This window comes from Mesocricetus auratus, unplaced genomic scaffold (assembly GCF_017639785.1).
Source record: "Mesocricetus auratus isolate SY011 unplaced genomic scaffold, BCM_Maur_2.0 Super-Scaffold_2245, whole genome shotgun sequence".
Taxonomy (NCBI): domain Eukaryota; kingdom Metazoa; phylum Chordata; class Mammalia; order Rodentia; family Cricetidae; genus Mesocricetus; species Mesocricetus auratus.
In genome coordinates, this window is record NW_024429180.1 from 42,940,215 (window position 1) to 42,954,595 (window position 14,381).

General features: G+C 38.3%; 1 protein-coding gene across 6 annotated transcripts in view; it reads left to right on the top strand.

Annotated features, from left to right (window-relative positions):
• Nucleotides 1-14,381, top strand: part of Akap11 (A-kinase anchoring protein 11) — a 49,696-nt gene that overhangs the window by 10,809 nt on the left and 24,506 nt on the right. For all 6 annotated transcript variants that reach the window (XM_021227671.2, XM_021227672.2, XM_021227673.2 and 3 more), the window contains exons 2-5: nucleotides 3,296-3,405; nucleotides 6,761-6,877; nucleotides 11,972-12,019; nucleotides 13,889-14,023. In XM_021227671.2, the coding sequence (XP_021083330.1) occupies nucleotides 3,346-3,405; nucleotides 6,761-6,877; nucleotides 11,972-12,019; nucleotides 13,889-14,023 (360 nt within the window). In that variant the 5' untranslated portion in view covers nucleotides 3,296-3,345. The remainder of the gene's footprint in view (nucleotides 1-3,295; nucleotides 3,406-6,760; nucleotides 6,878-11,971; nucleotides 12,020-13,888; nucleotides 14,024-14,381) is intronic.

Below are 14,381 nucleotides of genomic sequence, written 5' to 3' on the forward strand. Positions count from 1 at the left end.
GATTAAAGGTATGTGCCACCGCTGCCTGGCCTCTATTGCTAACTAGTATGTCTAGCTTTGCACCCTGATCTTCAGGCAAGCTTTATTGTTAAATCATAAACAAAATCACCACGAATGTATGTAGGGAGGTTTTGAGGTGTGAAGTTGCAGAATCGGAGGTGTGTATATTTGTTCAGCACCCTGGATCTCTGTTCTGTGTTCTTTATAGTTTCTCTCTATGTATTTTGTGATTTTTTTCTTCTAGATATGTATGGACTTTTTTTGTGTGAAATCTGTTTTTCCTGCTGCACATTGCTTTTTTGCTGTTCCTTAAGACATTTACTTTATTATGGATGTTTTTATTTCCTGTTTCTTGTCTGAGCTCTAGTCACTCCACTTCCAACTATTTGCTTTCTGCTTGGCTTGTCTCTCATCACTCTCTATCTTTTCAATTGTTCCCTCTTATTCTTTACTGTGATTCCTTGCTTAGAATTCTTCTTTATTCAACCAGAATAGAGCATACGCAGGTGTTAAGTGTAAGCTTGTTATGACAGTATTTTATGGGAAGATGTTGTATGTTTGCTCTTGTGCAGTTAACTAGAGTAATCCTTGCTGTTTTTCTTTGTCCTCCACCTGTCTTTTCACTTCCAAAGTTTGTTTGTTTGCTGTTTTTCTTCAGGAGAGTTCCATATCATTCCCTACTGATTGTCTTTTACATTGCACAGATATTCTTTTTTTTTACACCTTTTAATTATATATTTAAATTAGAAACAAGCTTGCTTCCCATGTCAGTCCCAGCTCCCTGTCCCTCCCCTCCCCCAGCTCCCCATCCAATCTCCACTCCATTCCACAAGGAGGGTAATGCCCTCCATGGGGGCTCTCTAGAGTCTGTCATTTCGTTCTGGGGAGGGCCCTCCCCAAAGTGTCCAAATTGAGAAAGCATCCCTCATTGTTGGATGGGTCCCCAAAGTCCATTTGTGTGCCAGGGATAAATATTGATCTACCCCAAAACCCCATAGATTGCCTGAGGCTCTTCACTGACATCCACATTCAGAGGGTCTGGATCAGTCCCATGCTGGCCTCTCAGGCATCAGACTGGGGTCCAAGATCTCCACCTTGTTCAGGTCAGCTGTTTCTCTGGGATTCACCAGTCCAGTCTTGACCCCTTTGCTCATCACTCCTCACTCTCTGTCACTGGGTTCCAGGAGTTCAGTTCATGTTTAGCTGTGGGTGTCTGCCTCTGCTTCCATCTGTCACTGGATGGAGGTTCTAGGATGGTATGTAAGATAGTCGTCAAAATCATTATCAGGGAGGGGCATTTAAAGTAGTCTCTCCACTACTGCTTAGTTTGCCAGTTGGTGTCATCCTTGTAGATCTCTGAAGTTCTCATCAGTGCCAGATCTCCCCTCAAACCTAGAATGGCTCCCTCTATTATGGTATCTCTCATCTTGCTCTCCTCTATTCTTCCCCCAACTCAACTTTCCTGCTCCCCCATGTCGTCCTCTCCCTTCCTCTTGTCTCCCTCTCTTTTTCATGGCTCCCTTTCCCCTCCCCCACCCTGTGCTCCCAATCTACTCAGGACATCTAGCCTCATTCCACCTTTTCTGGGGTACTACATGTATCTCTCTTAGGGTCCTACCTGTATCCCTGCCTCTCTGGCAGTGGGATTGTAGACAGGCACTCCCATGATTCATGTCTAAATCCATATATGAGTGAGTACATACCATGTTTCTTTGTTTGTGACTGGGTTACCTCACTCAGGATGGTTTCGTCTAGTGCTGTCCATTTGCCTGCAAATTTCAGGATTCCATTGTTTTTTTTTCTGCTGAATAGTGTTCCATTGTATAAATGTACCACATTTTCTCTATCCACTCTTCAGTTGAGGGGCATCAAGGTTGCTTCCAGATTCTGGCTATTGCAAATAGTGCTGCTATAAACATAGTGGAACAGATGTCCTTGTTGTATGAATTGCACAGGTACTCTTTTGATAGGTGTTTGACTTGAGCTAAATACAAACCGGCATGTCTCCATGCTCCATGAAGATGATGGATTAAGTCTCTGAAACTGTAAGCAAGCACTCAGTTAAATGCTTTCCTTTATAAGTTTGCTGTGGTCATGATGTCTCTTCACACCAGTAAAACAGTGAGTAAGAGAGATGAGGTGTGACATACACTCACACCTCAGTTTTAGCTCTGTAGCAAAAGGATGGAGGATGTGCTTTCCTAAAATAGTCTTTTTAAAATCTGGGGAAGGGACTAGAAAGAAGTTGTGCTGAAGTGAATAACTTAGAAACCTCAAGTAGGCATGCAGCTTGATTAACTGAAGATGCTGAAACTTAAGTAAGCTTTTCTTAAATATTTAGTGCTTTAATTTTTTGTTTTTGTTATTTAGAATTCAGGTCTCAGCTTCTACTGTATTCCAACATTCCCCATGAGACTTTGGATCCAATAAGACCATTGTTTTCTCACTGTCCTTAGTGTGTGGCACAAGTAGACCTCAATGAATCGACAGCATTCTGTACAAATATATCCGTTGGCTGGCTGCTTAATGTTCTTAGTTGGTTGAAGTCCCCAAAAGTTGTTATGAAAACATCATTAAAAAGTTCAGTCTGAGAGCTTTGTATTTGAGGTGTGTAATCCTACTACTCCTTTTCTGAACTCTAGTCATTGGCCCACTCTTAAACTTCCAGATAAGGATTTTGGTTTTGTTCATCTGCAATTTTTATAGTATTATGTAGTTTTAAAACCTTCTATTGAGCCGGGTGGTGGTGGCGCACGCCTTTAATCCCAGCACTCGGGAGGCAGAGGTAGGCGGATCTCTGTGAGTTCGAGGCTGGGCTGGACCGATAGCCTCCAAAACAATACAGAGAAACCCTGTCTCGTAAAAACCAAAAAAAAAAAAAAAAAAAAACCCTTCTATTGAGGGGATAATAATGCCTGCAGTGTTTAGTGTTGCTGCAGGGATAGATGAGTATCTCTGGGCTATGGAAATGGATTCCTTTTGTGACAGTCCAAGTTTATAAATGTTTTCCCAACAATCTTTGTTGAGATACAGTTAAAGGACAGTGCAGTTGAACATGATAGCAAACTATGATTGTGAGTCTAAAAAGACTTTGTAATACTTGTATATCTCACTAAGGTGCTCATATTCACCTCTTTTACCCCTACCCCCATAGCATATATATGGTTGCTAAATGAGCTTTTGTTCGTATTTTTCTTTAGATGGATATATTTGGAGAAATTACTTAGTATAAAATGCTTACCTGAATCACAAAATTGAGTAAATAAGTTGTTTTCTTTTAACATGTCTCCTTTAGGTGTTTTGTGGATTTACTCTTCAGCAATTACATACTGCAGTAATACAGCTATGGCGGCGTTCCAGCCTTTCAGGAACAGTCACATAAAGAATAAGGCATCTGTCCGCAAAGTAAGTTCATAGTATTAGGTTCCTTCAGTGGAAATTCAAAACAATATGCAGTTCTCTTATGGTTTTTAAATGAATCTTAGTGTTTAACTTATAACATTGAAATACTGAAAAGTATATGAAAGTATTTAACTTATAACATTGAAACATTGTAAAGTGTATGAAAGTAGTGATGTGAAGTTGTGATTGTAATGATGTTAGTCTCTAAAATCTCAGTGCACAGGATCTCCTCTTCATCTCTTCACAGACATTTTCCATCAGGTGTTTTTTTTCTTTCTCTTCCTGCTTGCCTGCCTGCCCGCCCCCCCCCCTTCTCTTTCTCTCTTAGTTAACTATCTTACATACCTTTAGTACTAGCTTAAAGGTATATAAGAAATATTAACCACTCATTTATTCAGCATAATGAATTTGAGTGTTTATTGTATGTCAAGACTATGCTAGATGTTGAAAAGTTTGTGAGCAAATGAAAAATTCCTTTTCTTGTATGTATGGGGTTGTAGATTGAACCCAAGGACATATACATGCTAGGTAAGTTGCTCTAACACTGAACAGTACTCTCGCTGCCTCCCTTCACATCCTCTTCCTGCCCTTTAGCCTTTTATATTGATATAAGGTCTAAGTACATTAGCTAGGATGACTTTGAAGTAGCTTTATATGCCAGATAGGCCTTGAACTTGCCACTGCACCTGCCTTATCCTCCCAAGTAGCCAGGATTCCAAGCATGTATTAACAGATGTGGTCATTATTTCTCATCTGAGGGAGACCCTCTTATTCCTAAAACAGTTTGGTTAGTCAGTATCCAGGTTTTGATTTTTGTCTTTGCTGTAACTTTGGGTCATCACTAGAGGAAAAGAGAAGAAAAGGTTCTAGAGGATGTAGCCTGTTACTCAGTTCCTGCCATTCAGCCTCTTCTCATGACACTACTGACCTTGCCCGTGAAGACCATCTTTACGTTCACTATGGTGTTCTCCTTGCTTTTCTATTCTTTTTTGATAACTCTTCTCTTTTGATAATGCTTATAAAGGGAGAAGATAATTCAAGGGTGAATGAGGATGGGCAAAGGCCTTTTCATTATCAGGTGTCAGCTTTCTGATTTGTGTGATAGTCATTTTCTGTGGTGGCAAGCACATTATTTACCTCACTCATTTATTATTTATTTGTATTCCTCTGGACTCACAGATCTTTATAAACTCTGTACTTTACAGAGTATTTTCTTTGTAGTAACTTCTGCCTAGAAATGTCATTTGCTCTTAGAATGTCATGAGTTTATATCGGTAGTTCAAGCTCATTTATATTTTTGCCTTTTTGTGTTCACAAATTAGTGTGAAAATCTTCGTTCATTAATGAAAACAAAACTACAAATGTTGGGTGCTTTGAAGTCTATTAAATAGAAAAAAACCTCAGAACAATAAGCAACTCATATATTTTCTACTTGGATTCACCTTTTGTTAGCATCTTGCTAGATCCTTTCTCTTCTCTATGCACGCCTCACATTTCTCTTAATAATCGTGTGGAAAATGCCCTTTGAACCTTGTTTTATATGTTAGTATGATTAGCACTCACTCCTAAGAAAACCATTTGTCTGTAACTTTATCTGACATCTAGTCTGATGAATTCCCACCAGGTTGTCTCAGACCTTCAGAACTTTTTCTTGGTTCTTACCTAGAGTTTACTCAAGATTTTTCATATACTGCATTTGTATATTTCCAGTGGTCTAGATTCTTTTCTCATGACACCACATCTTTGGAAACATCTGAGCTAGTTGTCCAATAGAACATCCCAAGTTGGTTTTCAGTGTGACTCGGTTTATCAGGAATGTATTGAAGGCTTTGTCTCCTTCATTGCACTCTGTCAGATCAGGAGAAGCGTATCATTGACGTTTTTTGAGGACGTGGCCAGGATTGTAACCATTTATTGTCTCCAGTAAAAATGCAAAGTAACTTTGATTAAATGCTTAGCAAGGAAACTATGTGGTGATAGTTTCAGAAATGTGAGTAGCCTGTTTCCCAGAGCTTTTAACCCAGTAGATTTAATATACATTGATAATTTTTTCCAAATCAGTAATTATGTTGAGAGTTACAAAGAGGAGTTTCTAATGGAATCAGTTTGTCTGTATTTGTCAACCTGTAATCGTAGGAAAAGAAAAAAGCTGTGTAACTGAATACAGGAGTTACGATGCATTACCATTTCTATTCTTTTCAATGCCCTGATATTTTCAGATTTAGCCAGTGGGCATTCCTGGCTAACACACTGACTTCTGTGTTCTTTTGAAATTACCCAATTAGTCTGTGAGCACTTCCCTGTAGTCTGGCACAGTTAGATGGTATAGTCTCTTTTGTATGATCTCTGTCTAGGATCTGGAACAAGACATTTTTTGAGGAGCTCTGGTTATTTTAATTGATTGGTATTTAGAAACCAAAATCTGGGTATAGATTCTGCTCATTGCTTCTTGGAGGGTCAGTATATATATATTTAAGGAAATACATTGATAGATGAGATTGAAATTTAATATAACATACCTTTTTCTCAAATTCTTCAATAGTATTATCTCTTAGATTATAGATTTGTATTTAATGAATTTTATATAGTTAGCAACTGTTTGTTAACTTCATGTAAAATGTGAGGGGATAAAGTGAATGGAATGTAGTTTCCATGATTTGGTACAATGGGTAGAAAAGATAAACATGAATACTATAATCATAATATGACATAGATCTAGTAACCTTAATCTGCAGATACCATAGGAGAAAATTAGACTAAGGGATGAGGGAGATCTTTTTCTGTCTTGGCATGGATAGGGTTTCTGTAGGGCAGGATTGCCGAGTAAGACATTCCCATAGACTTGAAGAGTGGGTTCCATACGAGGCAGAGGGAAGTGAGTGTTGCCTTTCCGTCTGCCTTGGTGTCCTCTTCCTTCCTCAGGTTCTTTGAATTTGTGACAACTTCCTTTCCAAGACATGGAATCTCTTCCTTTAAGACTGCTGGAAAATCTTATTTTTAGCTACTGTCTATTTTCTTTGTCTCTTAAGGAAAGAATCACTGATGCTAGTGTGCCATTTTCTAGCTCCTGTATCATCTCACTCATTAAAAGGATTGTTTATATTCTGTTAGTGACTTGGAAATAAGATATGCAATTTGTTAATTTTAGTGCAAGGTAAGTATAAATAAATCTGGAGCAAAAAACCTGTATGGTCTTCAGGTAGTTTGACTTTTTTTCTTAACTGAACTGAGTCCAGCAAATAATATGAAAAAGTGACAAGTGAATTAATTAGAAAATGAGTAACTATGCAAAACTCAGTATCTGCAAGCTCTCTCCCATGCCTTGGAACTTAAATTGTCGTATTTATTTATTCCTCAGAGCTTCAGTGAAGATGTGTTCCAGTCTGTAAAGTCTTTATTACAGAGTGAGAAGGAGCTATGCAGTGTATCAGGAGGAGAGTGTTTAAACCAGGATGAACACGCCCATTTAACTGAGGTTTGACAAGTGACTTTCTCGGTCAAGTACAGTATGTTTTCATGTACTTTGTAGGACTGCAGGATCTTAAAAAAAAATCTGTACATAATACTAACATGTTTTAGGGAGGGTAGCTATATTGTCTGGAAATGTTATATGAGACAGGCTTCTATAGGTTAAGTTTTCCAGATACCGGAGAGGATACCTAGTAGCCATAATTAATTAGAGTTAAGAGCCAGGGTAATTTTAGATTCTGAGCAGCTTCTGAGTCATCAGAAAGAAATCAGGGTATTGAATGTAGTCTTCTATATTAACCATCCCACTTCTCTCCAGTGTGTTACTTGTTGTTATTTAAATATTTTGTATTTCTAGACACAGCACTTACTTAGTAGATAATTCACTATTTTTTCACCAAAGGTAAAGGTGCTCTAATATGATGACAAAGACATAAATACAAATTTTAAAAATAACTTTTCAGTCTATATTCTTTATGGAGAAATTAGAATGCTGAAATTTTTAAAAAGGAAGTACAGAGGACAGAAGTGAGGACTGCTCACTTTCATAAGGTCATATGAAATTCCCCAGTTAATCACTGCTATAACTAGTTTGGTGCATTGCCTTTTAATATTATTTTTCATGCGTATGTTTTTAAGAATAAGGAAGAAGTTATGTGTGTCTTACTGTTTTTTGTAATTTGTTCTTTTTACTTAACAGTATGTTTTCTCATGTCATTGGAGAGTCTGTAGAAATTTCATTTCTATGAACTTATGTAGGGAGTAGTAGTAGGGGTTGAAAGGAATGTTGGTAGAACAACAATGAGAAAGGAGCCTGAGAGATCTACACAAGGAAGGTTTCTCTGAGAAGGCTACTGGAGTAGGAACTTGCAGAATAAAGAGGAGCCAGACATAGAAGTGTCTGAGAAAAAGTCATATCAAGGGGATACAGCTGCAAGAGCCGTAAGCAGTCATGTACAGGGCATGTGCTAGACCTAGAAAGGGGGCCCATGGGTTGAATGAAAATGAAGGCAGGCTGAAGGCATCCACTAACAACCTGGGAAGTGTGGACAAATGGCATGACAGTGGACAAGTACAGTGACAGTGGAGTAAGAGGGCATGGCAGTGGGGATGGGGTGAGTAGGGACACTGAGCTGTGTTTTGAGAGTGCACTTGGGTGAGTTTGCTAGAGGGAAAGATATGTGAGGGGTAGATGAGGTTCAAGAGCTATAATGTGTTAGAAACTGGCAGGACTTTCTTTGGATTGCCAGCTCCCACATAATGACACAAAAATTTCTTATTAATTATGAAAGCTTGACTTTAGCTTGGGCTTGTTCCCAGCTACTGCTAATAGCTTAATTTAACTAGTTTATATTAATCTATGTTCTACCACATGGCTTGTTACTTCTGCTCAGCACTGTGTGCCCCACTTTCTCCTTTGTGTCTGGCTGGTGAATTCCCTGCCGCTCAGATTCTTCCCCCAAGTTCCCCTCTCCCCAGAAATTCCACCAATCCTCTCCTGTTTAGCTATTGGCTGTTCAGCTTTTTATTAAACCAGTCAGAAGGTGTGTTGGCAGAGACAGACACAGCTTCACAGTATATAAATCACTTTCTATTATAACTTGTATTACCAACATAAAAATACCTTTTGACCTTAAAACATTTTCTTAGATGAACAACTTAAACTCTTATATCTCTCAGCCTTTATAGATTTTACATGTATTATGTAAGTTTCTTTTCTGAATTTGGTAACAAGATGATATAACTATCTAGTCTTCAACCTCCATCAGAGATCCAAGGATAAAATATTACCTGAGTAAATAGGAAGTATAGAACAAACAGCTTCCAAAACTTTCAACATGACAGAAAAGCTGGCTGCCTAAAAAGTCACCCAAGATTCCTCTATAGTGTTGGAGCACCAATCTTCAGCCTACAGGCCTAGATTATCTTACAGACTTTTCTGTGTAGCAAGAATTTTGAAGGACTGGCCTACTTTGTTTGGCAAAGCTTGGCAGTTGGCATCCTTTGATTACTGCTTGTACCATTTGGACAGCATACGTTCAGCAGTCAAGGCAAGAACAGTTTTTTGCCCAGTGGCTAGCTTTTCCACAGAGAAAACAAACTCCATATGGAGGTTCTTCGATGCCCATCATCCTTTTTTGAAGCAGGTCTGCCTTACTGTTATGAAAAGGCTTATGTTATTAAAACATTTAAAATGTCATATTCTGTAGATCTCTGAAGTGTTTGAAGACCACCTATCTATCTAAAAATGTATCTGTTTAACCTTGAAAACATAGCTAACATGACTGTAAGTTTGTTATACATGACTAACTACTAACCTGCATTTCTTAATTATTCTAAACAATTTGTAATGATGGCTTTCAAGGACTAGAACTTTACATTACATTGTTAAATGAGCTGCATAGGTACAACACCTTAAACAAAAGCAGAAACATATATATATGGTATGTTATTAACAAAAATAATCTTGAATTATATCAATATACAAAAATACATTAAACACAGCCGGGCGGTGGTGGCGCAGGTCTTTAATCCCAGCACTCGGGACGCAGAGGCAGGCGGATCTCTGTGAGTTCGAGGCCGGGCTGGACTGATAGCCTCCGAAACAATACAGAGAAATCCTGTCTCGTAAAAACCAAAAAAAAAAAAAAAAAAAAAAAAACCAAACCAAAACAAAACAAAACAAAAAACATTAAACACAACAGTGTAACAAAATGATCTTTAATTTGTATCAGAATACAAAAATACATATCAGTGTAAAATATTTAAGACTAGTAGTTGCTTTTTAGTTTAAAAGTAGATTCAACAATCTCCCATTTTATCCTATCATTCCTATATGTCCCCTTTCACTAGATAAGAGAAAAAAGATAGAGAAGAGAAAGGAATCCCTTAGTCTAACCTCCTTTGTTTAGCTTCCTCTCTGACCATGACAAATAACATCCTGCAGCTAACCCCCTAAACAGTTTCAAAATCCATAGCCCACCGAAGATCAAAAACCATCCATTTCACCTCTGGAGAATTTGGGCATTGTGTTCTTAAAATTACTTCCTGTTGTCTGGGAGAAATGTCATCTTTAAGGGACTCTGAGAAAATTGGGATAATAGTTAAGTCCTGGGAGAGCTAGCTGTATCATTTGTTGTCCAGTCTGTGTAGTGGGAAAGTGCAGAGCTTATTTGAAGTCCTAGTGGGAATAGTCTGTGAGGCTGGACCATCTCAGCTAGCAGCTTTGACATTGTTCTGTATGGAGATTTTTGAGGAAACTGCAACAGAGACATTCTGAGAGACTGGATCACCCAGAATATTTGTCTTTATTGATGTCTGGACCTTTTTTGAAAATACACAAACTTTTTTTTTTTTTTTTTGGTTTTTCGAGACAGGGTTTCTCTGTGGCTTTGGAGGCTGTCCTGGAACTAGCTCTTATAGACCAGGCTGGCCTCGAACTCACAGAGATCCGCCTGCCTCTGCCTCCCAAGTGCTGGGATTAAAGGCGTGCGCCACCAACGCCTGGCGAAAATACACAAACTTTTAATGGTAACATACATATTTGCATTAACATAAGTATGGAATGTGCAGTGTACACAAGTCAGCTAAAGATGATTTTCTATTCTGTTTGAGGCAAAAGGCATCTGTCAACTTTAGAAGTCTGTTTGGACTGCATAACCAAACTAACATAAGTCTCCATCTATGCCATATCAAAGGATGTCATGTAATAATAAGTCATGAGGACTCCAGCCAACCAGATTTATCATGTCACCTGCAGTCTCAGAGTTGTTCCTATATTGAGAGATGAGCTTATGAAAATCAGCTTGCTGTTTTGTAGTTTTTTCTTGGTTTTTTCCTTAATGTCTGCAATCAAGATTTTCAGGTCATCCCTGATCAAATCTGATCTTCATTAATTTTGAAGGAATCCCTAACTTTTTGTTTCCTGTGGAAACAAAATCATAACCTCTCCTCCAACACATTTCCTGACTTCCATTCTGAAGTTAAGACATCCTTAAAATATATAAGCTGATTTAATTCAGTAGTGTCCATTATCCAATGTCTTTTAGCAGCTGTTGCTTTTTGCTCATTAACATTTAAAAAATTTAAATAAAGCACTATATAGAATCCAGATGCCCTGTGTTATAATATTTCTCATCCTTATAAAGCTTATTCTTCTTGTATTACTTTAGTTTCTCTTTATTATTTTAAACTATTTTTTCTATGACTGTATACCCATTTTCTTTTCTTTTTCAGCTTCTAGGCACATTTTCAAGCATACTGTATCTGTTCAGAATTTTTTGTTTGTTTGTTTGTTTATTTGATTTTGGTATGGACCCCACTGGTTCTTGGCTGCAGCTGCTGTTTGCCTTTCCATCAACCTGGAGCTGCATTTACCTGCCCCCATTCTGGGAACTTGCTTAGTTGGTAGTATGGTAGGCATTTCTATCCAGTCTCCCACCAGGTAGCATGCCAGTTGCTATGTGCTTAAATATATGTGCCCCACATTGGGCGCCAAATAATTATTTTTATGTTTCCAATAAAGACTCAGGAGTCAGATATTGTGGTGAAAACCTGATAGATCCAAAAAGTGAAGGAGGAGTGACCAGCTGACCCCCCCATTTTTTTTTCACCAGAGACATAGCAAGGGCCCTTCTCTCTTCTCATGTCCCAGATCAAAGAGATCATGAAATTTATTTAAGTTCCTCCCTACTCCTTCCTGTGCGTTTTCTCCATCTGTGATCCTGGATACTCTATGGCTAGTTCCAGTCAACTAGTTGCTTGCTCTGCCCCCTGATTCAAGATTAACTTTATTAACATAGTCTTGGGGTGTCACAGTGCAATCAAATATCCCACAGGGCATAGCAGTGGGAATGAGGATGAGTAGGGATGATGAGCTATGCTTTGAGGGTGAAGTTGGGTGAATTTGCTAGAGGGAAAGGTGGATGAGAGAGGTGAGGTTCAAGAGCTATAGTATGGTGGAAACCTTGGTCATTGGAAACTCTGCCTGCCCAGGATACTCAGCATGTTTATTGTGCTAGTCAACACTCTGAGACAAGACTTTAAAAAAGTGAATTAATGGAGATCTCTCCCTCTCTCTCTCTCTCGTTCTCTCATTCAGGTTACGTTTCTGGGCTTTAATGAAGATACAGATGCTGCTCATATACAGGTGTGGTCAGTTTATTGAATTTGCAAAGTCTTTGGGAGACTAAAAAAATTGGAGACTGAAAATTTACTTTAATGCTCAAAATTTACAATAATTTTAAAGTATCTTTTAAAGTTAAAACATGAAATTCGAAGCTAGACTTGGTGGCGTGTGCCTTTATTTCCAGAACTCAGAAGGCAAAGGCAAGCTGATTTTTGAGATCAGGACCAACCTAGTGGCAGATCAGTCTATATAGTGTGTTTCAGGCCAGCCAGGACTACATAGTGAGTTCCTCCCCTTCACCCTACACCCTGTTTCCCAAAAACAAAAATGACATTTGAGATCAGTGTTTTGGGTGTGACCTGAACATTTCGCTTTCAACATTTTTACTAAGGATTCTTTTGTTGTTGTTGTTGAGACAAGTCTTGTCATACATCCTTGACCTGTCCTTGAACTTGTAGAAATTCTCCTGCTTCAACCTCCCACATGCTGGGATAAGAAATGTGTGCCACTATGCCTGGTTTTTTGTTGATAATTCTTGCTATGGAAAGGAGCTTTAGGTCTGAATATGAAAATCATTTAAGGCACAGACTATTTTCATGTTTCTGTCCATTATATTGCATGCAATATTTGCTTATTTTGATGGTTTTCATAATTTGACTTTAGCAGTAAGTTCTTGTATTTTTATTGAAGTACAATTAAATATAAAAGATCAAATTTGTAAAGTCTCAGTTTTTACACGTTTATAAATTTGTGCACAAGTTTCTAGCCTGTTTCATCTAGGCATTTATAGAGGGATTGGTATTTGAGGTTAGGATCAAGGAACGAAAACTTGATAATTGTACAAGTCACTGTAAATATAGTTTTTCCCTGTACTGCTGTTAGAAAACTGGTGACATTAGTTATTTCTCGTGATTATGCCTGAAAATTCAGTAGTCTGCCGTGATTTTCTTAGCTGGAAGGAAATAACTTGGGCAAAGGGAACAGAGAGGGCACACTGTCCAGAATGACATACAAATATATAACTGGATATGCAAGTCTGATGCAGGATTGTCACTGTGAGTTAGAATTCAGTTAGGGCTGCATAGTTCCAGACCAGCCTGAGCTACAGAGTGTGACTGTCTCAAAATCAAAACAAAGCCCACACATTTCTAAAGTGTTGTGCTAGTCCTCAGGAACTGCAAAAAGACCACATTTATAAAGCTGTACTTTCTGCAGGGCAAGGACGTGAGTGATTCTTTAACTGGAAGAAAATAGTCATTAAAGAAAAGAGGAAGCAAAGCTGGCTATGAAGCTATCTTTCCTTTAACCTTCATACACTTTGAAGGCTTACTTCAGAACCTTCAGAAAAATGGACTAGTGTTTTACAGAGTTCAAACTCAAGCTCTGAAGAAGTAGGTGCAGCAGCATGAGAAACTCCATAGTCAAACCAGAGATGTTCTGGATGACAGGTGCTAAAAACAATGCTATGTTAATGGTCATAGATGTGTGAGTGCCCTCTTCAAATTATTAGGTAGCTCAGCAGCAATATGCTTGAAAGGCTACAAAGTGATACTAAATAATCTTAGTTTAAGCCGGGCGGTGGTGGCGCACGCCTTTAATCCCAGCACTCGGGAGGCAGAGGCAGGCGGATCTTTGAGTTTGAGGCCAGGCTGGACCTACAGCTTCCAAAACAATACAGAGAAACCCTGTCTCATAAAAACCCAAAAAACAAAAACAAAATAATCTTAGTTTGCTTTATTTTTGAGTTAAAAAATGACTACCTGTGGATAAACAATGTGTGTGAGCTGTTAAGTAGATAGTTTTATGGTTTTTTTAACAACATAGTGGATACCTTAATAGTGTTACTCTGTAGTATTACTCATTGCTATCACTGTTATTATTTAAAATTAGGATCTAGCTGCAGTTTCACTGGAACTTCCAGACCTTCTGAATTCGCTCCATTTCTGCAGTCTAAGTGAAAATGAAATCATTTGTATGAAGGATATGAATAAATCATCAGGTGTAAGCAGTAGTCCTCTAAATCAGGTAACTGATGGATCATTTCTAATCAGGTTTTTCAGGGCAGGTTTTTACTCTATTTGCTCAGTAATAGTACACTTTTAAGTGATTGAAGCTTTCCTTGTTATTTTAATTCAGTCCTAAGAAAATGATATTGACAAAAAGTCTTAACGAAGTATCGCCAGCCTTGGGGCATAGAATAATTTTGATCATGGCTTATAAACTAAATTTCTACCTGGGAAGTTCTGTCAGTGGTATGCAAACACACTCTGATTTTTTTAGTGAAATGTTACTGTTCAGATTTCTTTGGATAGCCGGAGTGACTGTTCCTGCTTCATGGCTACCCCATATTTACATGTTTTTAGCAAAAGGACTTGCAACTAAC